We start from the raw sequence: 26,465 nt of genomic DNA, 5'->3' as shown, positions 1-26,465 counted from the left end.
GGAGAAATGAAGGTTGGAAAAAATGAGAATTTAAGAGAAACCAAAATAGACAGATTTGCCTGTCGCTTGTAGGTGACACCCCTCACCAGTTCCTGACGAAGTTCCTGATGCTATTTATATTCCATCCAAGCTGGTTTTTAAAAGATGAGATTTCTGCAACTCCCTTCATTTCTCCTGTGACATTTAATAATGCCAGGCTATTTGTTATTAGTTCTAACCTGCCACTGCCTGAGCATCTGTTTCTAGCATAGAAGGTAGCAGTTTTATTACCCCCACCTGAGAATTCCATGCTTTATTACCACCAAGGGGAGGAGAACCTAACAAAAACATACGACTGGTGTTACATCTTGCACATGGAGAAACTTAATCCATCTACGTGATTGTGTTTCAGCATTGTCAACAAATGGAAGATGATAATGTACAAAACTCTCCAAGTGAAATCTGAGCCGTACATCTAACATTTATTCAGGCTCTAGCAAAAGATTGCCCCACATTTGTTTTGATTTAAAGAGGCTCAGTCTGTAGCTAATTCGTCATTATATTTATGAACAAATAATGGTATGAGCATAATGTCACTAAACTAGAAGCAGACGGTGTTCATTACTCATATACGTTTGTTTGGTACAGTGATCTGGGTGCTGAGGTTGTGGTCCAGTTCAGAGACTCCTTCAGTAACTGAAGGGAGTTAAAGGACCACATCTCCATGGTGAACCATCTGCTTTGCATGCAGAAGTCCTCAGCATCTCCAGGAACCACCAGGAAACCCTGGAAAGGTTTACAACCAGTGTACATTAGGGGTGGGGAACCTCCTCAGTCACATTGCCTTCTGGGCAATCTTCTGACACATCCATGGTGATCAGGGCCAGAGGCAAGAAGGAGACAGAGCAACAAATGTGAATTTTACCTCTGCACAGTAGGCTAGTTTCTGCACACACTCACCTACCCAGCTCTGCCCTCCCTCCAGGCAAGCAAAAGGCATTATCAGAGATCAAGGACACTGTCCAGCCAGGCAAAAACCATTGAGCAGACACACTCTCCCTGTGTGTGTGTCACCTGGGAATGTTCCAAGAATCAGAGAGAGAGATCTGGAGGGCCACGTTTGGTCCTCAAATCAAAGATTCCGCACTCCTGGTGTTAACAGCACAGAATTAGATGGATCCATGATTTGATGCAGTATAAAGTTTCCTGCTTGGCAGGGGGTTGGACTCGATGGCCCTTGTGGTCTCTTCCAACTCTATGATTCTATGATTCTATGAAAGCAGCTACCTAGGGTCCTAATCCTGTGGTCTCTGGGACTGGCACCATCATGGCATTACAAACCCTTATGATCTCATGCAAGTCACAATGAGCTCCTAGCCTTGGCATGGCACTGGTTATGATGAATGGCTTGATAGAAACCCGAGAGTGCTGTGAGCCCACCTGTGGCCTGTGGCCTTAGTCGTTCCTGCAACTGATTGACTGGAAAACCTGTCCAGTGCTCTTGACTAGGAAGGAAGGAAGGAAGGAAGGAAGGAAGGAAGGAAGGAAGGAAGGAAGGAATCTGTCAATGTGGAGCTCCTACGCAGCTCATTCATTGCTTCTCCCACATGCCTGTGCTGATGGAGGCTACTCAGTGTGGGACAATATTGAATCTACAGGCAAGGGCTGGGATATATTGCCATGCTTGTACCTCATCAAAACTCAGTGTGAGGAAATTGGCCCTGTGCTTCCAAGTCCTCCACTACCAGTAAAGTTTTTAAACAGAAACATCCTTCTCTAGAAGATGTACTATGCACATTCTTGGCAGTCAAACACTGGGGAAGATCCTAAATAAATTTAAGTTTATTAGGCCTAGATTTATGTCTGTTATGTCAGCCTTGATCCAAACTGAGAACAAGCTAAGAATGAAACTGTTCAGTATGAAACTGAAATATGGATTTTCCTTTTTCTCTCCTTCACCTCCTCCTCCTTTTTCATACAGGATTCAGACACATGAAGCTCTGAGATAGCCATCTCATTTAGGTCTCTGTGTAATTAATTGTGCATTTCTAAAAATACTGACTTTGAATGCATTCATTATCTGTCAGTTGGGGGTTGCTAATTTATCATGTACCGTACCAGCAAAACAACACAGTCTGGATTTCACATCCTTGTAACATAAGCAGGAAAAGGATGAGAGAGAAAAGTCACTTCTCTTGTCAGTATATTAAATGAAACTATGATATAGGTCTGTAGGAGCCAACTCCTAGGGGCTGAGGTTCCTTCAGTCCCCACAATAAAATATTTGAGGAGGCTGCCCTCCCAAAAAGTTGATGAGCATTGCCGTTCAAGTGGTGTGTGCATCCTGTGTCTTGTGATGTGGGGCAAGGCTTACCTGTCCCCCCCCAATTTTTTTATTCAAGTTGCCACCCCTGTATAGTTCATAAACTCTGGCTGGAGCACATATGATGTCAGATGATTGACAGATGGGTGGACCTGCCCACCTATCAAATATCTGTAGAGAGGTGGCCACTTTTTTATCTGGACCACTAGACAAAAGTGACCCCCCATCTCAAGTCTAGAGCAGGTGCCACCAACCTTTTCAGGCCCAAATATGCATGTGGGGACCCATTTCTTTATCTTTGACCATATATTTGCAGGGTGGCAGTGTACCTGTTGTGATACACCTTGGATTAGGCCGTGACTCGCAAGTGATCTAGAGCAAAAAGGCTCTTTGGCAGCAGAATGTCTTGGTCTGAAACTTCTACTCCATTCCTACGCACACCAGGGACAATAAATCGTTTGTTGTAATGAAGAAATAAGGGAGATGGACTCCCCTGGGCTCTTCCTTCCTGATTTCAAAGTGAGATAGGTGTGGCAGTGCTTGCCTGTGAATTCATTTGTGAAACCCCCTTTTTGAGTGTGCCCACTATGTGAAGCTTTCCCTTCACCAGAGAAATGTCTTAATCTTCCTTTGAGTTTTGTTAAGCTCGTCACCTGAATTGTATAATAAGGCACAGACTGATTTCAGATCAAGGGAATTAAAAGGAAAACAACGACACTAAAGGCTAAAGTAACATTGCATGTTATGGATGAAGGCTTCAATTAAATAAATCCCTTTGTTACTTAATGTAATGGCCTGATTACAGATTAAAAATAGAGCTGTGTTTAATTGGATTTGGCCATTTAGCTTCTCCCGACTGGTGCTCCTCTTTGGTCTTGACTCATCTCTGCTCTGTCTGGGTCATTTTCCTGGGATCCCCTCCAGATGAGTGAGTCAAGGTCTGCACATTTCCTTGATGCTAACAGGAACTAAACTTCCTGTGTAACTGTCTCCTTCAGGCTGGCAGTACAAAGAAAATGTCCTTGTCTTTCATGGAGATTTTTTCTCCACTGTCAAACAGCTCTTACTGTCAGAAAGTTTTTCCTGATGTTTAGTCAGAATCTCTTTTCTTGTAACTTGAAGCCATTGGTTCAGTTCCTAGCCTCCAGAGCAGGAGAAAACAAGCTTGTTCCCTCTTCCCTGTGACAGCCCTTGAGATATTTGAAGATGGCTATCATATCATAGGGACGCGGGTGGCGCTGTGGGTAAAACCTCAGCGCCTAGGACTTGCCGATCGCATGGTGTAATTATTTTGAAATAGGTCAATATTTTTAGAGGTTAACCAAATTCCCAAATACTTAACTCTTTTAACAACTTCTATACCTATTTGTTGCTGTAGCACTTTCACCAGGTCCTGTTTCATATTTTTAAGTATTATCTTAGTTTGCTTTTTGTTCAGTTTAAAACCTGCCTGTGAATCTTATGTCTTGTCCCTTCCCAGTTACTTAAGCAAGTGGGCCCTGACATTTGCAGGATAAAGTCTTAAGGCAGGCTTGGAGCAATGTCATACTATTTGCTGGGTCCCATCTCTCCAAAGCAGTGTGTGTGTGTGTGTGTGTGTGTGTGTGTGTGTGTGTGTGATTTATGATGTCATATCCTTATGTAGACCTGTTGCCTGTCTTCTTAGTGACATCTTTAGGGAGACACACCTCACACTGAAAACCCATTTCTCAAGCCAAGGAAATCAGTAATCATATCCCATAATGATAGTGACTGCCAAAGACAAGCCTAATGACAAAGACAGGCTTGCTTCTAGCCATCTTCCCTCATTATCCTGCAAGATCACAGCCATTTCTGGCCCAGGTTAGCAGGCTCACTTCATAAACATGAAAAATGACACAGACATCCCAGGCAAGTATTTCTCACTTTACAATTCAATGCTTCCCTGATAAAGGTACTAAAAAAATATCAAACTTTTTTGTGGGGAGGGGAATCAACAAATATTTTCCATGCTAGCAATGTCTTCCAACCGTTCCTGATACCTCCTTATTTCACAGCATAGGGACAATACTTCATTTGTAGCAGTGCACTCTGGCTAGCCTACAGCAGGGTGGGCAACCAATGGCCTCAAGATGTTGATGCTGAGCTACAGCTCCCATCGTCCCTTATCATTAATGGATCTGGCTGGGCAGGAGGTGGAGACCACAACATCTTGAGGGCACCAGCCTAGCTACCTTGGCATGGGTAACCCAGGGCATTCGCCCTTTCTCTGGCCCATTGGATGAACTTCTCTCATGTTCGTCAAAGATTCAATGGCAGGAGTTTCCTTCTTTCCAGTCCAGAAGCAGAGCTGAACAGTTATGGCTGATAGCTCCCAGCATTATAAAAACTCATTTCCTTCCTGTTAAATTCTTCTAATGATTTTGCCTAAACAGGAGCCTCTGTTTCCCCCCTTGAAATTTCACTTTTGGTAAAACTCTGCAACAACTTCAATTCTGGCTATGCATCTTTGTAGGACAGGAAAATGCTCCACTTCTAGGTTTTGGTTGGTTGTTTTTTTTAAGTGTTCTTCCATTTTATAGTAAATTTTACATTCCACAGAAGTTATTAAGTCACCAGCATTAGAAGTTACCAGCATCACTTTGGGTGTGAATCCCAGCCAACCTATGAGCTGTTAATCTAGCAGCCAGTTTGATGCACACTAAATTAGGCTCTTTGAGCCTCTCTAATCCACATCAAGCAACTCACCCTTAAAAAAAAAAAAATTCCAGTACCATTTATCTGCAACACTGAAGATTAGGCTGGTTTTGTTCTCTAGCAGGAGATTCAATGACAGTAAAAACTCATTTGTAAGCTCTGTCTACATACATCATAAATTTGCAAAACACAGGTTCCCATGTAGCCTCTCTGTTGCAGGTCTGTTTTCAATTCAAGTACTGGTGTGCCAAACCATAGCTCCTAGCCCATGCTGCCTTCCACGTCATGACAACTTGGGAACCATCTTCCTATCCACCTTAGCTCATTGCAAAATGTGGAAAATCCAAGAGCCCGTGCCTAAAACATTTGGACTCCAATTCTGCCATAGGAACAGAGTAAGCTGCCTTGTACTAAGGCTGACTTCTGATACATTTATCTCAATGTGGTCCACACTGGCAGTGTTTCCCCAGGATTTCAGACAGGGGACATTCACTTAAAGATTGAATGCAAAGCACATGTTTGTCAGCAACACACCCAGCAGAAAGGAATCTCCAGAGGAAAGAGGAATTGGCTGCACCTGAGTCGCCAAGAAGTAGGAGGCGGAGCAAGTGATTAGAGCAGAGGTGGGCCAGCAGGAGGTGGGGGAGGACGTGGCGTATATCTGGCCTTGGGAGGGGTCAGAAGCCAGTTGAGTCAACAGACTCCGATGCTGAAGGATGAGTTGTGGAAGCTGGGGCTGCTGTAGGCCTGTTATTGAGAAATAAACCTCAGCTACTTAAACTGCCAGCGTTCTGTGTCTTGTGTGGGAGAAGCGCTAAACCTGACAATATTCTACCACTGAGCTGTTGCCCATTTTAACCCAATGGCAAGTAATGGTCTATCTAGAGCAGCACTAGCAATGGCTAAAGATGCTACAAGGAGGTTCAGAAGCAAATGATAATGGACACATCTTCCTCAACCAAGATGGTCAAGGGTCTGGAAACCAAGCCTTATGAGGAATGGTTGAGGGAGCTGGTTATGTTTAGCCTGGAAAAGAGAGATATCATAGCCACATTCAAATATCTGAAGTGCTTTCACATGGAAGATGGAACAAGCTTGTTTTTTTGAGGGTAGGACTCGAACCAATTCATTATACACCTTGAGGTGCCAGGCAGAAATGCTCCTCTTTAACCAGGTCTTGGGTTGAGTGACATCTGACGCCCTTTTAAAATGTGTTTGGGGGAGGGGCTACCGGGCTGTTTTTTGTTTTTATTATGTCTTTCGTGGTTTAATGTTCTGATTTTATCCTGTGAACCCTCCTGAGACCTGTGAGTCTAGGCGTGGTAAACAGATTTAACCATCATCATCATCATCATCAAGATTTGCAATCAGGCACATATGTGCATTGGGAGCGGGGGAGGGGGGACTGAATTTATAGAAACTGGAAGGTCAGCAAGTTGTTCATTCTCTAGTTTTAGAAATAATTTTAGGAATTCTCAGTTAAGCTTGAATTCAGGAGGAACAGAGTGAATACCACAAGCAACCAGGAGAGCAATAAAGGATCAGATTGGGGGGAAATCCATCAAACCCTCTTTAGGAATGTGGTCTTCTTGAGCATTCAGCCTGACTCCTTTTCTAATTCTGGATCCGGTTTACTCTTTTAAAATCTAGCCAGGTTTTTACAATATACTTTTATTATTGTAATGGGGAAAGCTAATACGTAATTTAACTTCACCACTTCTCCAGGATGTAAAGTTTGTCAAGGTTTTAACTTTTAAGAGTCTGAAATGCTATTTCCTTCATTCTGTAGCTTTCCTGTTTAATGTTTCAGACATGCTGGACTGTGATTGACACCCGAAAAAGGTGCAAAGTTCTTTGTATGTATAAAGAGTGTGCAATGCCCTTCACATCCCACAGTCTGACTCCAAACTATACAAATATTGCATTCTAAAAGTGCTTTCAACATAGGGAATAACATTTCCTAAGACATCAATTTGACATGCTTACTATTGACAATTTAGGGTGACTTACCAGATGCTGTCCAGGTTATTAGCTCTTTTGAAGGCTTAATAGATTGGATGATGGACTGGAGGGGCTTTTGGTTTGGTCCAGAAGGTCTTTTTTCTATTCTTCTTTAGTAATCAGGGAGATAGTGCTGTTGTGTTGCAGTCCCTCAGACAGTGAGGCTTATTAAGGTGTGCCTTCCAGGCACCACATTCACCTGAGGCCTAGTTGGAAGAGTGTAGAGCAGGGGTCGGCAAGGCTTACCTCGCCTGGGCCAGTTCACTCCAGCGGAGATCCCTCCATGGGCTGGATCGCGCCCATGATTTTCGGCACGCCCGTGATTTCCGGCATCTGCATCTGCACAGATGTGATTTCTAGCGTCTGCGTTTGCACAGACGTGATTTTCAGTGTCTGCATCTGCACAGATGAGATTTTCAGAGCCGCAGAAGCGAGTTCCTGTGCCGCGCTGTGGTGGTTTAGCACAGCACGCGGGGACTCGCCAAGCAGGCAACTCATTTTGGGGGCTGCTGTGGGCTGGTTAAATGACTCCCATAGGCCGCTCGTGGCCCATGGGCCTTAGGTTCCTGACAGTTTGGGGGAATAGAAAAGGCTGGCAGCAATGGGTTGTTGGGGATCCAGGACTTCTTTTAATCTAAGTCAGTGAAGAAATTTGCTACTGCAAAATAACCCCTAAAAGTTCATTCCCGAGTTTTGCTCAGGAGAACTTCATTTCCATATTGTCTCTCAACATTTTGACAGCACATTTGGTGGTGCTTTAATCACAGTATAGCATTGGCGACCCTACTTTAAGTTGATCATCTATGATGAATATCAAGCTGGAGTTTGAAAAGACCAGCTAGCTTCCAAGCACCAATCCAATCTTTGTGCAATGTCATTATAAACCACTCGGTCTTTGCCAGCATTTTTCCTATTTATTTCTATGCTTTTGATTTAAGAAAAGAACCAGAGAACTACATTAGGAATTATCAAATAAAACTATATTTATACTTTTAATAGAAGTATTCCATATTAAAAAATAGTTTAAGTCTAGGCCAAGAAAAAGCTTGCCAAAGGTCTCTGTAGCACAGGTGTTCTAATTAAATTGCACTGGCTGCATCTTGCTGACTGTTAGTTATTGTCGCAGACAGTTGAAAGTTTCCACCCTGTCCTTTTAACAAGAGGTAGACCTTGAATCCAGAAAAGCAAGGAATGCAAGTGGTGGAATCCTTCCATGTTAATCATGCACACTTCTCCCCATGTCAGGAGGGAGGTTCACATATCTCCTACATGTTGACAGAACATGTGAGGGGGGATGTGGAGCCATGCAGATTGACCATAGCACTTTGCACTGGGAACATATCCCTGTGCTAGCTCTATGCAACAGAATCCCTTCCCTGCCATCTGCACATTTAGCTAGTGCAGGGAAGAGCTCTATACAAGGAGGGATTCTGGCTCAATATGAAGGGTCCCTCTTCATACGGATGGACTTTATGTGCATAAATCAGCATATGCATAGAGCACTTTCTCATGCCAGCGGGACCCACAGATGGCAATGAAACATTTCCATTCCGCATGGTGGCAAAGGAAAGAAGAGGAAAAGGTCTTGACCATTTGTGAACACCATCAAATAAAATAATATTTCAAAGGAATAATCCCCAAGTAGAGGGGCTGATGGGAGTTTGAGTCCAACAATATCAGTGTGTGCGTGCGCACGCGCACCCAGGCACTCCACTGCTAAATCTACAGGTAGATGTTCCTCATTTGTGCCAGGTGCCTATTCAAGGCTCACCCCTGTGGAGGAGCTGCTTCCCAGTAATGGAACATAACTTTGGAAAGAACCTTCAGCCCAGGAGGTAGGTTGAATTAAGTGTCAGCAAGAAGGAAGTACATCCAAAGAACACCCAGTTCAAATGGAAAGTGACTGGCAAGGTGTCAGGACCATGGACAGATCACAGGGGAAATGGATGCATCGCTAAAGTCACTAAGCAGATCTATCTAAGGAGGAATGATCCTGCTGTGGACAAGCACTTGCTCAGTCTGAAAAGGTTGTGGCTTAAACTCCAGCTTACAATTGGAGGGAACAGAAGAAGAGCCTTGCTGGATCAGACCAAAGGTCTATCTAGTCCAGCATCCTGGTCTCACAATGGCCAACGATGCCTTGGGGAAGTCCACCAGAAGCACCTAAGTGCAGCAGCACTCCCAAGCATACTGCCTCTCATCTTGGTGAGAATATGTGACCAACTGGCATTTTTTTCAGTTTTGATTATTTAGGTGAGTCCCCCCCCCCCCAGTATTCTGGTTAATTTAACTGGTTTTAGGATGCATTTCTGTTGTACACATTAGGAACTATAGTATTAAGCAGCACATAAATAAGTAAAATAAACAAATCTATACCAGTAGCCATTGATAGCCTTATCGTCCATAAGCCAAGAAGTTTAACTATGCACAGTGTGAAGGAATCATTGAAACCCCCCCCCCCCATCTATTAAAGTTCACCTTCATTGGGTGATCTCATTGGGTTCTAGTAGTATGAGAGAGGGATAAAACCTCTCTCAATCCACTTCCTCCACACCTTATACAACCTCATAGACCCATATCATGTTCCCATTCACTTTTTTTCTACATTAGAAAGGCCTCAGTGTTATCCCTCTGGCAGTGGGTATTCTGTTGCCACTTCTGGGTGTGGTGTTGGCAATGAAGGCAGGATGCTGAGTGATGCAGGGCATTCTGGAAAGGAGCGGTTGGTACCTGAGGATTTCCTAAAGTAGGGATGGGTAGCCTGTGGCCCTCCAGATGTTGTTGAACTTTAATTCCTATCAGCCCCTGCCAATATGATCAGTGGTTGGGGGTGATTGAAGTTGTAGTTCAAAATATCTGGGAGACCACAGGTTCCCCATTTCTGCCATAAAGGAAACAGTTCCAAGAGCTCATGGTGAGTGATACAGAGTCACTGGAAGCAATTCTTCCTCTTCTTTTTGGGTTAGATTTTCAGAATGACTTATTTTCTCCTGTTACTGCATCCTGGACTCGCCTAGAGATGTATTCTAGACACTCAGGAACACAGGAAGTACTGCACAACCCTTGGTCTGTCTAGCTCAGTATTGTTGACATTGACTGGCAACAGCTCTCCAGGATTTCATGCAGGAATCATTCTCAGTCTGGAGATACCAAGGATGGAACCCGTGACACTTTGCAGATACAGCACATGTTCTGCCACCAAACAGTTACGGAATTTGTGCTCAGGTTTTATTGATGTGGACATTGCTGTGTCAATATGAACATTTATAGATCATAAATACATATTTGTATAACTTAACACATGCCATCTCCCCCCTTGTTTCTTACAGCACTGCGGAGTCGATCAGGGCGGTCTATTATCAATGGGAACTGGGCAATTGATCGACCTGGGCGATATGAGGGAGGAGGAACAATGTTCACCTACAAACGCCCCAATGAAATCTCAAGTACTGCAGGGGAATCCTTTCTAGCAGATGGCCCAACAAATGAAATCTTGGATGTCTATGTAAGCTGCAAATATTAGGCATAATAATACCACTTCAGTTAACTACAAGACCATTTTGTTCTCTTTCTCTATAACCTAGAAGAACCACCCTTGATAGTTAGTAGTATGCAAACCACTGAATTGGGGGGGGGGGGACACTGCTTTGCAGTCTTATTCGACTTGCATGCGCACTCAGAAGTACCACTGGATTTGAGTAGGGTTACTGTTGATCAAATTCCTGCCCTCGAAGGAGCTCAGGGTGGCAGTTATCCCATTTGATCCTCGCCACAATCTGTGAGGCTTAGAAATGGTGACTGAAAGGAGACCACCTGCTAAGTCTCATAGCTGTACCCAGAAGAGAATGGTGGGGCTTATCACTTCCATTTAGCCTACCTAGCTATTTTGCTGAGATGTTTCTCCCCGCCTCCCCCCTGAGATCACCAGGGGGAACCTTCTGGCCATTCCACCAGTGAATGGCGCTTGCCATGCAGTGACACAAGGCTGGACCTTCTTTGTAGCAGCTCCCCAGCTGTGGAACTCCATCCCCTTGGAACTGTAGATGCCTGGGTTTCCTTTGACATATTTGTTTAGCCTGGTGTGGGGTAGAAATCAATTGTCTTAGTCAAGGTTTTAGTACTGTTGTTACAACAGACTGCTGCTATGTTCATCAAAATGTTTCTCTGTTATTGTTGTATTAATAATTGAACAATATTTTTATTATTGCATATTGTGTTCTCTTTCATATGATGGTTTGTAAATGGCTTAAGTATCTATTGTGATGAAGGGTGGTTTAAAAATTGAAAAGAAGGTTGGCTTTCATTTCCATCTCAGCTGCAGAAGAATTCAGGGGTCCCAGTGCTCACTTTTTATTTGAGGCAAGAACTACAAGCCCCCAAGTCTCCTATCTCTGAATCTGGGGTCTGAGCAATGTCTCTAGATTGATATGTTTGCTGTGGAGAAGCTTAAGCCCCCTATCTGCCCAGGCACTCATTTGATTCGTTTCTGCCTTAGATGATTCATCAGCAGCCCAATCCAGGTATACATTATGAGTACATCATTCCAGGGCCCAATGTCATCAGCCCTCAGGTGCCTCTTCATCGACGGCCAGGTAAGATGACTGTTTTATTCTGAAAGAGTTACCTGCCATCTCTTATTCAACCAAACCATAGGCACCATCGTTATGGGGTCAAACAATATTTGTAGGCAGGGGGCCAAGCCCCTTCCCACCATGTTGAGGGGGCCTCCTCCCAAAGATGTGCCCTTGGCACCTCATGCATGTGATGGCACCCGTGACGTCATGGTGTCACGTTGTGCGCACACACAACTGGTCCCCTGCAATTTGGGGCACAAGTCAGCAGCTCTGAACCAAACTATAGTTATAGGGAGTTGGACTAGATGGGCCTTGGGGTCTCTTCCGACTCTCTATGATTCTATGGAACTTTGTAAGTTTAGATATATCTAGTTAAGATCATGCTGTTTTGTTGCAAAAATAGTTGCTGAAGTCCATTGATTTCAATGGGTTCATTCTGCATATGACTCCATTGGGTACAACCCATTATTCAGGACTTCATTGGAACACCCCTCAAATCTCCAAATGCATGAGCAGAGAGATCCCCACTGGTATTTCTTTTCCCCCAATGCAATGATCTTCTAATTAATGCTCTGTGCAGGAATCGTGATACCAGTAAGAGAGCTCATCAGTTTTCTGATTTGTGACAAATGAGGTGCCTTGTTCCAAAAGAACCATACAGCCTTTGTATATATGAACAAATGTTGTGTTTTCCTGTTAAAACTCGCTTCTGGACTTGCATAAACATCCCAGCTTGTCATGGGGATTTTGCCTTACTGCATTTGGAATGGCTCGTGGTCGAGAGGAACGACTATTATTTTAAGCATTTATTGTCTCCATTCCCCCAGGGGAGCCATTCAATGGCCAGTTGGATGTGACAGAGACAGTGAATTATGAGGAGGAGGATTTGCATGGGGAGACAGGCACTCACATGGGGCAGCCTGTGGGGACCTTTCCGGTGATCCAGCCAGGAAGGTTTCCCTCTCATCAGCCAGACAACCAGGTGCCTGCTGGTCAGCCAGCAAGACGCAGCCGAGAGCACAACTGGAAGCAAGTTGGAACGACCGAATGCTCCGCCACGTGTGGAAAAGGTAGGCGGTCTGGAGTGTGTGGACAGTTGACACATATATTCTACCCTGGGGGATCCTGGTCTGCCAAAGGCAAAATATGGAGTACGGGAAGAACTTAGTAACTGTGTTGTCTTTGTCTCTAACCAAGGGAAAAGCAAACATAGCCAGTGTCTGCTTGTAAAGAGCTATAAAGCATGGTGCACACATCAACTCAAGGCAAAGACAGGATGCATTCATAGAAGGAGGACATGTCACTTGCAGGAGCAATGGAGAGAAGCAATTTTTTTTAAAAAAAATCTAATTTTTTATTGGTTTTTTTAACATATCATTTTCAACAGTAATTAAACATACTTTTACATCTTATTCAAATTTTTGACTTCCATCAATCCTGTCTGAAAATTTTCCAATCTAATCTCTCAGTATGCATTTCTTATCTTCCCTGTTACATTTCAAACTCATAACCAATATCTCTATCTTTTTCTACTTTGTAACACTTTGTATATTTCTCCTTATAAAACGTCTTGTAGTCCTACTAGCGTAATTTGTTGATTACAGTTGCTCTTCAAATAATTCATATACTTCTTCCAATCTTCTGTAAATCTCTGGTGCTGCAGGTTTTGAATCCTTCCTGTCATTCTGTCCAATTCTGCATAGTCCAGGAGAGAAGCAAGTTAAAATCCAGGGAAGGGGAAGCTGGTGCCTTCCAGGTGTTGTTGGACTGCAGCTCCCATCGTACTGAGCCCTGACCATATTGGCTGGGACTGATGGGCATTGGAGCCCAACAACAACTAGTGGGGCACAGGTTCCACATCCCTGTTACAATCTGCCCTGATGGCTACCTGCTAAAGGCAGGTATTGCTATTGTCTGATATCATGTAGTCGTCTTAATTTGGCAAACATCAAGTGATTACAAGGGTAGTCCTTCTAGAAAAATTTAGATGGCCAAAAGAGGAAAGTGTGGTATGTTCAAATGTTGAGATACCAAAGACCGTGAGATACTGAGTTATTACACACACACACATTGCAACAGTTTCTACCGCTGCGACGACTCTGCTACAAGAAGCTGACGGAGAGCTATCCACGGGGGTCCAGTGGGGGGGCACGGAAGTGTGCCGGACTCCATCCAATAGCCACAGAAACAACAGCTCTGTTGCAGGGTGCATGCTTTGTACAGAAGGTCTCTGATTCAACATGGCATCTCCAATTAAAATGGGAAGTGCCTGCAAAAGAACCACAGGGAGCCACACACGTTTATGCTAGTGCAGAACAAAAATGTACACCCCCACCCCCAAAATGTGCCAGCCCATCTACATGTGGGGTGAAGTGGGAGCACATTTTGTTTTTTGCTTTTAATAATAATTTTTATTAGTTTTCAATTACAATCCAATAATAGCCTCATTATAATAATACCAATTTATAATACAATTAATAATACCAATTGTTTAAATGCCAAATTATATAATTTAGATAAGGTGGGGCCCCCACATGCTAGAATTGATGGCTTGATTATTTGCTTTATTTCTGCATTCCAAAATCGTATTAATTTCCATTACATTCCGGTTGTAATAATCCCTTATACAACAACTGCAATATTAATAACTTCTATTTGTGTTGACACGTTAAGTGAGGAACTCAAACAATATCCTTGTTCTTCCTGTGTGTGGCAATTATTCTGTCCATGGTGTTTCTTCCTTTCCTTGTAAGATTTTATTCCTCCTGTTGCTGCTGTTCTCCATCATGCCTTAGGCGGAGCTGATATCCCATTGTTCCAGAAATTTCTCCATTGCTCCATCCCATGCTTGGTTATTTTGCAACTTTAACAACAACTGCAAAAGTCACTCTGTCCCAATAAATAACCTGTTTTCACCATTTTCCCTCTGAGCCTGGGAAGAAGAGCAGTCTGTTGAACTGCAGATCACTCAGTAATGAACCTTATCAGTTCCTTGGCAAGTTCGCAGACTTCTTTCATCCTTCCATCCGACTGAAGATAAATGAGCATTTATACTTCCAATTAAATTTAATTTCAAGTCCTTTTAGTGTTATTCAGTTGATTCTATAAATAATTAAGGGTGGGGAAGAGTCAGCTCTAAGTTTCCATCATAAAACTTTTGCAAAATAGAGCTTCCCTCCCTTTCCCCTTTTTTTAACACACACAGTTCCGTTTAATGTTATATTCCATATCTATAATCCAATTTCTTCCGCCCTTGCTTGTACAAATATAATTTGAACTAACATTCAAGGGAGGGTTGCCGAAACATAAATGCAGAGAAGAAAACTTTATATAAAGAAGCCGTAGGCTCCCCTCTCCCTACAGCATCTTTTGCATCCAATGAAGTCTTCTCTCAAGTTCAAACCTTAAAGACCTTGCAGTTGTTTTTGTTCCGCAGTTTGTGATCTCATCTCTTCTAGCATGCGCCTCTACTTTAGTCCAATTAAATTCTAATTAACAGGAGAACCTGCCTTCGTATTCAGCGCCTCCCTGCTTCTTATACTGGAGCGAGAGACAGGTACCAAGATGAACTGCGAGTGAAGCCCACCCACCCCATCCCTGGGGGGAACTTGCTAGGATAATTACCCTCAAGCATTCTTGTTTTTCCTTTGCCAATGACCTCCTGCTGTCATGGGGGTCTGCCTCCATTATGGCAGAGAGGAACCGGAAGCCAAGTGGGAGCACATTTTGGTCCTTTTCAAGGGTATAATGATCTGTGGGGGCTGGCTGACCCTGGCAGTAGGATGACAGCAGGGCAGCAGAGATTTTCCCCCTCTTTCTTTTAATGTTAACAACAGTGAGGGGCATCTCCTCCTAGCAGCTGCCACCTGGTAGCCATCATGGTCCCTCCCCAATGCCCTAGAACAGGGGTCTGCAACCCGTGGCTCCGGAGACGCATGTGGCTCTTTTACACCTTTGCCGCGGCTCCGGGGTGGATACTAGCGAGGGGAGGAGGCGCATTGTGCGCCCTGACACTCCCCACTGTGGCGGGCGCTGTACTGGCTGTGACGTCGCATGGGGGCGGTGCGTGTGTTAGTCACGCACCGTCCCGACGTCACCTTCCCGGTTTTGCGGCTCCCAGTTTTTTCCCCCTTCGGAAACGGGTCCAAGTGGCTCTTTTTGTCTTAAAGGTTGCAGACCCCTGCCCTAGAAGGAGCATTATTTCAGGGTATTTTCTCTGTGGGGAAAATGGCATCCATCACAGGAATAGGGCATTTAGTGTGGAAATACTGAGACTGTGGGACTCCTTCTGATCGCTCTTTGGTAGGGACCCTCAGCGTTAAGTGCTAAACATCTGCCGCCTGAAAACGATATTAATGCAATATAGGCTTTTGCAGCGACTGGCAATGGCCCTCCTGCGTTTTAGGCAGCAGCATTTCCCAGCCTTGCCTTGTAGGGGCTGGAGATGGAACCTGGGACCTTCTGCAGGCAAAGCATTTGCTCTTGCCCTGAGCTGCAGCCTGACACTGACATGTGAGTCATCCATGTGAACTTTGTACACTTTGAATGCTTTTAATTATGTCTCTCATGTTCATGGGCCCATTTGTGGGGGGAGGAGCAAACTCCACCCTGTACCAAAAGTTACACCTATCCTGCAAATCCTGCAAGAAGAAAAATGCCTCTGGAAGTGAAATTACTGTAAATTAGCATATGTGATGCTGAAAGCTTTCCCGGTTGAACACACCACTGAATACATTCCATTTTGGCAGAAACTTTCATTCTCATGTCTTTTATGAGAAAACCTGCCTCTTTCCACTCTTTCCAGCTGCCAAGCAGCCATTAGTGGTAATCGGGACAGCCAATGTGTTTTCTCCCCCCCCCCGCCCACCCCCCACCCATGATGAACTCTGCAGCATTAAGTCCAGGATGAATTAAAACAAAGTGCCTTCTGGGTGTGCTGCTTTGTCAAATCACATCTCTTCATGGACCCAAACAAGATAGAAGTAAAATATTATAACATATAAAATGGGTTGTCAGGAATATTTAAAGCATGTCTAAAACAAGATGTGCAACATGATGCCTTAACATATGGAAATTAAGAACGAGCTGAAAAAATAAATAACACAACCAAGTAAAAAATTGTAGTGTGTGAGAGCAGCCGAAGGACACAGAGAACAAATCCATGGTTTCAATGGCTACTGGCCATGGTTAGGAACATTGGCAGGTGCCTTACACTGAGTCAGAACATTGGTCCATCTAGCTCCATATGGTCTACACTGACTGGCAGTGGCATTCCTGAATTTCAGGCAGGAGTCTCTCCCAATCCCACCTGGAGATGCTGGGGATTGAACCTGGGACCTTCTTTTTGTGAGGCAGATGCTCTACCCCTGAGCTACAGTGGCTGGAAACCACAGAGAGGAGAGGGCTCTAGTGCCCAGCTCTTGCTTGCCAGTTTCCTCAAGCATCTGGGCAGCCACTGTGAGAACAGGAGGCTGGACTAAATGGGCCATTGGCCTGATCCAGCTAAAGGCTCTTCTTAAGTTCTTAATGTTCAGGGCCAGACTTGGAGTCAGGAATGGGTGGAGGCTCCAGTGTCTAAACAGTTTTCCAGTCCATGCTGAAGAGCAGTCCTCTTCCAAGCTGGAGCCTTCATGGCCTTGGGAAACAGGCACCTGCTGATGTCCCAGGACCTCCCTTAGGATGCCATGGGGCGCTGCTGCACCTTTTCCATTTTGTTCCCCCAAACCTGTGGGAAGTGCTGCAGCCCAGCAGCCTGCGCCCCACAGAAGCCTGACTGACTCAGCTCTTTGCCGAGCAGGCTGGCCTGTTAATGGGACCGCTCTGCTGCAGATTCCTTCTTGCCTCAAGAGAGCTGCGGTCTTGTTATCAAAATACACTTCAGAGTTGGCGCAAGTCCACCCATGTGTCATATTTTGACTAGGAAGATTATCCAACTTGGTCCAAGTTTTAGCCTTGGAGAAATTGGCAAGACAGAGGTGCCTCTCTGGTTTGAATTCAGAAAGGGATTTATTCCAGGGCTCACAAAGAGAAATTGCAAAAATCCCCTCCTGAGCTTTGGCGAGGGGCGGGGGGCGACGGCGATGACGGCGATGATCAGCTCTTCGACATGATATAATGGGCAGCCCAATCCTAAGGGTTTAGGAAACATTTCCAAGGCAGAGGAAGCTAATCCCCCTTTGTTCTGTGATTCAATTCCATATGCATTTTGTTTTAGCCACGGGCCATAACAAAGCTGCAGCATAGTTCAGGACAACAAACTTCGTAAGCAAAATAAAGATTGGCATAGTGATTGAGCTGATAGTCAAGAGCAAAGATCAAGTATGCTTTGCCCAGTGCGAAGGCCATTTACCTTTCCTTTTTGTTTATTTTAATTGGCCAATGAAACCTGATTTAAAAACAAAAAAAGCTGCTGTTAAATGTGTAGGGAAGAACTGACTGCTACCCTTGTTTTTTGCCACCTTTAAGAACATAAGAAGAAGCAGGTGAATTAGGCCAATGGCTCAACTATGTCAGTCTATTAGTAAATAAATTGTAAAATTGTAGAGTTGAATGGGAACAGAAGGGTGATCTCGTCTAGTCCAGGGCAATACAGGAATCTTTCACCCAACATATGACCCTGAGATTTCCCCCACTGCTTCTTACTTTTCCTTCCTTGCTTTCCACCCCAGGCTCACAGTATCCCATCTTCCTCTGCGTCAACCGGAATAGCCACGAGGAGGTGTCTGAAAGCTACTGTGACACCAGCACCAAGCCCACCCCAGAAGAGGAAGCCTGCAACACCTTCCCATGCCCAGCCTTGTAAGAGGATGATGCTTATTACTTGTATGGTTAAATCAGGGTTCGTATTACTCTGCTTTCCTTTGGACCACATCAGTGAGGCTGAGAGACTAGTCTTGTCGTCTGGGCAGTCCAGGACCTCGGTACCCACTGCCCAGACTCTCGCCCCGGGAGGTCACTTTGGTGCAGTCATTTGACTTCACCCCCTGTGGTGTGCTCCATTAACTCTCAGGACAATTAAACAATCAATAATATTATTTATTTATTTCATAAAATTTATGCAGCACTTGATTTTAAATCATTTTACAAAAAAGATAGGACAATAACATTATCACTTAGAAAATCAACAAGAATAATTTAAGTCCATGTTAGACTTTCTTAACATCTGAGCAGGTTTGTCTAATCAAAATTGTTTTTAGCAGGCTCTGAAGAGAGTATTGTGAAGGCGCCTGCTTGAGATCAAGAGGCAGGGCATTCCAAAGCGTAGGCGTTGCCACACTTAAAGATGCAGTTCTTACAAATGTAACGCCTGTAACAGTGCCCATTTCACCGATCAAATATAATATATGCTGCTTTACTCCCTGCACATTGATTTGTGCCACATCCGCACATACATTTCAAACACAGTGTGGCACAAGCAAATTTTTATTCGCAAAGTGTGGCCCAGAGAAAAATGTTGGCGAACCCCTGGGCTAGGACAGTGGCTGAGCTCAAAAACTTTTTCTGTCCAGCACGTAGATAGATGGGGTGCTAAACTTTTTTTTCCAGCATGAGGGCCACATTCCCTTCTGGGGGCCACATCCTAGTGGTGGGTGGGGCAATGAAGGCAAATATTGCCTTCGTACCGTGGGCTACTTTCTACCCACACTCGAGCACCCCTCATATCCCAGGGAGGGTGTGAAGCAAGGCCAGTGGAGGGTGGAGCTGGGGAAGGCATGGCCTGGGGAGAGTTGCAAGGGCCAGACAGAGAGGTATTGAGGGCCACATTTCCCTACCAACACCACCAGGCTTGAGGCTCCCCACCCCCAAACAGATATAGAATGACCCCCATCTCTTCTTCCTTCCCGCATTTCTTAGCTGGGATATTGGGGAGTGGTCGGAATGCAGCAAGACCTGTGGCCTCGGGATGCAGCACCGCCAAGTCCTGTGCCGGCAGATCTATGCCAACCGCACCCTGACGGTCCAGCCACACCGCTGCCACCATCTGGAGAAACCAGAGACCACAAGTACGTGCCAGCTGAAGATCTGCAGCGAATGGCAAATTCGGACAGAATGGACATCGGTAAACAGGAATGATTCAGAGCACAGAACATGCCCCCCAACAGGCTTACCTTTCAGGAGCAGTGGATGCAGCTGACATTGCACCAGCCCTGATCCTGCAACACTGGGGAACTTCCAGTGTTCTCACTCCGTTTGTGGAAGGGCTCCTTTCACAACTCTCCTTACTCAACCAGAATGTCCTTCCATTCATGGAACCAAAACACTGGATGTCACCCATAACATGGAAGTTGTCCGAATGTTTTACGAAAGGGCAGGTAGAAGAGGCTAGCAGGAAAGCCGCTCCTGTGAGCTTGGGGAACGAGGATGGCCTTTAAGGGGGAAAGTATATAACTGAAAGCAGTGGATAGCTTTTTCTCAACCTGAGGGCCACATTGCACACCCTCCTCTGCCCTCCATGCAGGAAAACAAGAAGCATTAAGAGAGTTCAAGGACATATTGGAGCCTGGCAGAAACCCTCCTGGAAGCGGCAGAGCAGGGCCAGGGAAGAGTCCTGAGGGTTAAATAGAAAGGTTTGGGGGGCTGCCTCTGGCCCTCTGGCCTAAGGTTCCCCATCCCTGCCTTCAGCCTGATCCATCAGGGCTTTTCTTATGTTCTTATCAGCACCTGCTCCTTCTTGCTGAGACCATTGGAAATGCTGATGGTGAGGTTCGGGACCATGTACTGTGGCCCCCTAGACTTCCTCATCTTCCATGCACCTACCTGGGATGGAGTAGAGACTTTCAACATCAAAATCTCAAGCCATTTGTTGGATAGCTCCAAATGTTATATTAGTGTTCACAATTTAAAATATGCTTCGACTGTAAAACATAATCTGTATTCCATCCAATTTGCAACAATGACATAATAGAAAATAGTATTTTAGTCCTGGATATTTATTTGCCTGGCAGGGCAGGTTTATACAATCACTGCCACAGCCATCAATTCCTTATTTCATTGCAAATGCAGTAAAAGAGCCCTGCAAGCGTGTGCACGCGCGCGCGCGCGCACACACACACACACACACACACACACACACCTTTATTATTATCACAGACCAGCATAAGAAGAACGTATGAATAACAAACTGATTTTTATCAAAACCTCAGCAAAACTCTGTTTAATTTTTAGTCATTTTTAATTGAATTATACTTCTTTATGATGCTTGCTGCCCTGGACACTTTTGGAGGAAGGGCAGGGTACAAAGGGAGTGAAACGCAATCAAAATGAATAAATGCATGCAATCCCTGTGTGCCTGCCCGACCCAGAGATCTTTCTTGTTTTAGTGCTCCGTGCCATGTGGAGTGGGTCAGAAGACACGAGATGTGAAGTGTGTCAGCAATCTTGGAGATGTCGTTGATGATGAAGAATGTAACATGAAGCTGCGCCCAAACGATATCGAGAACTGTGATATGGGGCCTTGCGCAAAAAGCTGGTTTCTTACAGAATGGAGCGACCGGGTAAGGCTTGTAATGGTCATCTTCCAGCTCAAGCTTAGTGGCGAGGCAAATATTTTGCATGCATCATTTCACTGGATAAAGATCTGAAACTCTGGAGTATGTTTTCTGTCCTAATGCTTTAATGCTCAAATCAGTACATCACCTCAGCAAAATGGGGTTCAGAGGCCGAACAGATGCTAAGCAAGCGAGGATGTTGTTCCAACAGACTGTGCGCCTCCCCCATGGGTCCCATTGTGTGGTAACAGGAGAGGCAGAATTTGAGCGTGGAAAAGGGGGGGAGGCAAAAGTGAGCACCGAACTTGTTCTGAGACGATGGGCCAGGAGTGGGCTCTGGCAGGGCTAGAGGGGGCACTGGGATCCGAGGCAAGGCTGGCATGGAGCCAGATGTGAGGTGTAAGAGGGTCCCCCACTGGGACCCTCCCTGGAATCTGGCTCCTTGTCTGTCACTCCCTCCAGGGGGGACTGCTCTCTCCCTCAAGGCCCCAGCACACCCTCTCCCAACCTTCTGGGTCCCCTCTCCATAGTTGGCAGCAGGCAGTTCCCCCACCCTGTGTCTGGGTCCGACCAGCCCCTCCACTATGTCTCTTCAGGACACATCTCTTTGGGACTCATGACACCCGGGTTCGAACCTTGACACCCCCAGTTTAGAAAGAAAAGCAGGCAGCAGGTGAGGGGAACACCTCAGCCACAGGCCCTAGAGAACTGCCTCCAGCCACTGTAGGCCAGGAATGGCCTCTGGATGTTTCTGGCGTCACCCTTGTCTATTTGCCATTCTGTCTGCGGCTGGCAGGAGTTGGCATCTGTTCTGCTGTATAGCCACAGGTGAGTCTGTCCTGGCACAGGCTAGCTGGACCTGGAATAAGATGGCTCTGCAGTGCACCAGCTCTGGGGGTGGGGATTACACTGCGATTGCACTGGGTTGCACATGGGGATCTGATGAGTAGGTGCTCCTGTCTGTGGGGGAGAAGGGAAGGAACTGGGTCTTTTATCTTTTTTTAAAGTCTTCCAATCCAATCCTTTTATGATGATTCTTACCTCTTTCCCAGCAGTTGTGGAGCTCTGCCAGAATCTCCCTGCTCCTCAAAGCTTGTTTGTCAGGGCAAAGGCTCAAAGGATCTTCTTGTAATAGAGACTCGTTTTTAATTTATAATCACAAAGTATTTTTGAGTGTGTTTGCTTATTTTCTTTTACACAGAGATGAACGTCTCTTTAGAAATTTATTGGAGCGATATCTCATGTGCATAAAAGAAAAAGAATTATTCTCCAAGACAGCGAAATATAAATAAACTGACTAAAGCGTTCTGGATTAGATCCAGGGTTGGTGCAAATCCACCCGGTTGAACATACAGATCAGCTACGAGTTCATTTTCCTTTCTCCCCTCCCACTGAATGTACTATTTGTTCCCACACAAGTTTAAAAATATGTCTTCATTTATTTATTTTTATGCTGGAGAATGCTTTTAGAACATTTTTTGCTGAATGCCCAAAGGATAGGTTGTGAATTTTGTATAGTTTTTTAAAGAAAGAATTATTGCATTAATTTATGTTGCAGCAAAGAAATGGAAGAACTAGGTGCCTTTATGTGTGTATGGAAGTGGGGTGAGATCTGTTTTTATGCAATGCATGCTTTTATGTACAGCAAGAGAAACACTGGGTGCATTCTTCATATTAACCATTTCCAAATGTTTGCTACTGTGTTGGGCACAATTCACCAGCTGTTCTCTCATTATTACCTTTGGAGTTTGGATTTTAAGGTGACTTCTTTCAAACACACGCACCCACAGAAATATGATTGCCTTACAGTCAAGGTCCCATGGGAGATCCATGATCAAAACCCCTTTAAAAGCAGCTGTGTGTTTGCTCTGTGTGTGTGTGTGTGTGTGTGTGTGTGTGAGAGAGAGAGAGAGAGAGAGAGAGAGAGAAAGAGAGAGATTTGGATCAGGGCCTCAGTACTTGAGAAGAAAGACGTTCACCCCTTTGTGCTGTTTCCTTATTTGAAATCACCCAATAAACCTGCTGTGAGTCTCAGAAGGTAGAAAGGTAGGTGACATTATGGATTGTGCACAAACATACCACTGGCATCTTCACAGAGCACCATTTCAGTGTGGCTTTCAGGCTGCTGGTGGTTGTGGGAAAGTAATGGCAGCCAGTAGCCACTGGTAAAAGCTCAGTATGGACACAATTGTCAATTTTGGTTCTTCTCAGTTTCTCACCTCCCCCCCCCCGCCCCGCCCTGGCAGTTCTTCCCATTTGCACATCACTTTGTGATTATTTTAAAGTCTTTATTTGACTGCACAATTTCTCCTACTGTACATATTTTTGCAAGCCCCTTTTCCAAATAGTCATTGTATTTTCTTCTTCTTACGTACGCTCTCCCCTAATATATGCATCTTCTTCCTTGTACAATTTTTTTGTTGCACAACTTTACAAGAAAATTCAGTTGTCTGTGTGTTTTAGGGATGGCTCTGATTTGTGCCTTGCTTTGGGAAGTGCAAAGTAGGTAGGTGCACATTAGCTCAGATGGCCCAGTGGTTAGAGTGGCAGCACCAAGGTTGCGGGTTCGATCCCTATGCCTGCATTGCCGGGGGTTGGACTGGATGATCCTCAGGGTCCCTTCCAACTCTATGATTCTATGAGATGTAAACTGAACTAAATCCCACCCTACCCCCACTGTAAGAGAGTTCCCTGTTGCTGTACAACTACAAGTGGTTCTGCTCCCACCATTTCAAGCCTAAGAACTTTTAGCACAGCAGTTGCTAAAACCCAGACTGCACACTTGCTGCTCACATGGAGTAATGATGAGCGCACCCACTGGATGCTCTGTGCTCTGGATTCCCTCAAGGGCAGGAGCAGGGGAACCATCCATGCTGCCCTGAACTCTTTGAAAGAAAAGAGGGGGCAAAAGTGTCAGAAAAATTATGCATATACACCATGCATTTAAACAAATTTGAGACACACACCCCCATTCAAAGAATCCTGAGAACTGTAGTTTACCCCTCACAGAGCTAAGATTCCCAGCACCCTTAACAAATTATAGCTCCTAGGGTTCTTTGGAGGCAGAAGTGTGTTTTAAGTGTGTGGTGTGTATGCAACTGACTTCTCTCTGGCTCTGCCCCTTGTGACTTAAGGTAAAGGTAAAGGGACCCCTGACCATTAGGTCCAGTTGTGACCAACTCTGGGGTTGCGGCGCTCATCTCACTTTATTGGCCGAGGGAGCCAGCGTACAGCTTCCGGGTCATGTGGCCAGCATGACTAAGCCACTTCTGGTGAACCAGAGCAGCGCACAGAAAACGCCGTTTACCTTCCCGCTGGAGCAGTACCTATTCATCTACTTGCACTTTGACATGCTTTCGAACTGCTAGGTTGGCAGGAGCAGGGACTGAGCAACGGGAGCTCACCCCGTCGCGGGGATTCGAACGGCCAACCTTCTGATCAGCAAGTCCTAGGCTCTGTGGTTTAACACACAGCACCACCCGCGTCCCACCCTTGTGACTTAGGGCTTTCTTAAAGAGCCAGCCCTCTGGCCTGAAAACTCCCACTCTGCTCTCCAGCCTCTTCCATGGTGTACTCCCTGAGCTGGCTGGCTCCTGCAGTGGTAGGGTTGCCATATTTCAAAAAGTGAAAATCCGGACACAAAAGTTCTTGAGCTTTTTAGGCAAAGTTGTTGAGCCAAATACTGAATACCAGATGTATGGTGACCCTATGCAGTGGACCCTCGGTTCCTCAGGTGAAGACACCCATGAGCATCCAGGAAGTTCTTCTTAGGGGGCTCAAGTTTCTCAGGCTCCATTGTTTCATGATCTCCAGCAACAAGCTCAGAGCGTGACACCTGCCCTGGCTGTCCACAGCAGGAAAGTCTGCAGCCAGAGGCTCTTGAGTCTGAACCCGTGGCTGGCCTACAGACGCCTCTTTGGTCTGAGCCAGCAAGGCTCCTCTGCTGCTTTTATGATGTCACCCAGATGTTTTCAAGAAGCTTAAGCATGCTGTTGGGTGTCTGGTTTTTGCAGAGAAATGTCTTTGTTTTAATTTTAAAAGATGGAAATAAAGCTCAAGAGCCCAACAATATCCTGGCTCCAAGTCTGCTGCTGAAGCTCTTTAATATCCTTTGCAAGCAGTTAATCTGTGCTGAAATCTCACAGCACAGAGTGGGGCAAGTCGGTATCTTCTTAGTTGGCATCTAATTTGAAATGTGATCCGTTTGTTCAGCTTACTTAGAACAGAACTCAGTTTCTGGAGAACCACAACAAGTAATATTGCTAGCTGAGTGTGCTGAAAGCACCAGAAGCCAATTGAAATACTTTGTGGACGTGGAATGTTAATGACCCAAAATGGTACCACCAGGCTGTGAGTGTTTTGTGGGAGGAATCCAAACAAATACCAAGAAATTTAAATTAAAGTGGATCAAAATGCTCTGTCACCCCCTAGCATAACAAATCAATGGGGGTTTTTTTGGGTTTTTTTAAAGGAACACACTGTGTGTGCACAATAAGTGAATGATTAGCAGAAAGATGTATAGACACTCTGCCAGCAAATTAGGATTTATACTGGATGAAAGGTTCATTGAATATAAGAAGAGCCTGCTGGATCAGGCCTGTGTGTGTGGGTGTGAAAGAGAGAGACAGACAGACAGAGACTTTCTGCTTTGGCTGTTCACAGCACCACCAATTCACCAAAGGGATTGTGGTCCTCAGTCCCAAAAGTTTGCATATCTCTTTCCAACAAAATAGGCTGCATGAGTACTATAACACTGTCTAGGGTATCACTATCAAGTATTTTTGATGGAAACCTCAATTCAGTTACCCAGAAGGTCACACATCACCATATTATGCTATCTTGCATAGAATTTAGCACCCTGTCAATTTTTACTTATCTTCATCATCATTATCTAGAGCAGATTTCTAAGCTTCATGAATAAGTGGCAGGAGACAGATGACACCTTGGAAACGTCTCCCTGTCTTCTCTCTCTCTTTCCATTTTGCCCTTTCCCCTCTTCCAAAGCAAGATTCCTCTTTGAATATACATTCTGATTGCAGAATGTGGATTTCCTGCTGTCAGAACCTGATCTGGATTTGTGTACCTTCTTGTGCCAGAGAGCCCTTGAGTCACCTTCCAAGCATTTCACAACTGCTTTCACTAAAGCAGCAGTTGGGCTAACGGATGTCTTTGTTGTCTCCCACGATGACAGTGCTCAGCCGAATGTGGCTCTGGTGTCCGGACACGCTCCGTCATATGCATGACCAACCACATCAGCAGTTTACCACTGGAGGGCTGCGGACACAACAGACCAGCAGAGACCACACCCTGTGACAATGGGCCATGTTTGGGGAAAGTGGAATGGTTTGCTGGAAGCTGGAGCCAGGTACTGTTCATCTTCAAAATGTTTAGGGGAAGATCCAGCAAAAATTAAGAAAAACGGAG

General features: G+C 45.1%; 1 protein-coding gene across 5 annotated transcripts in view; it reads left to right on the top strand.

Annotated features, from left to right (window-relative positions):
- Positions 1–26,465, top strand: part of THSD4 (thrombospondin type 1 domain containing 4) — a 360,765-nt gene that overhangs the window by 310,922 nt on the left and 23,378 nt on the right. For all 5 annotated transcript variants that reach the window (XM_028706820.2, XM_028706824.2, XM_028706822.2 and 2 more), the window contains 7 exons: positions 10,309–10,484; positions 11,475–11,571; positions 12,381–12,623; positions 18,222–18,351; positions 19,408–19,612; positions 20,874–21,047; positions 26,233–26,406. In XM_028706820.2, the coding sequence (XP_028562653.2) occupies positions 10,309–10,484; positions 11,475–11,571; positions 12,381–12,623; positions 18,222–18,351; positions 19,408–19,612; positions 20,874–21,047; positions 26,233–26,406 (1,199 nt within the window). The remainder of the gene's footprint in view (positions 1–10,308; positions 10,485–11,474; positions 11,572–12,380; positions 12,624–18,221; positions 18,352–19,407; positions 19,613–20,873; positions 21,048–26,232; positions 26,407–26,465) is intronic.

Source organism: Podarcis muralis, chromosome 14 (genome assembly GCF_964188315.1).
Source record: "Podarcis muralis chromosome 14, rPodMur119.hap1.1, whole genome shotgun sequence".
Taxonomy (NCBI): Eukaryota; Metazoa; Chordata; class Lepidosauria; order Squamata; family Lacertidae; genus Podarcis; species Podarcis muralis.
The sequence above is the reverse complement of the archived record's forward strand: the minus strand, read 5'-3'. Positions and strand labels throughout refer to the sequence as shown.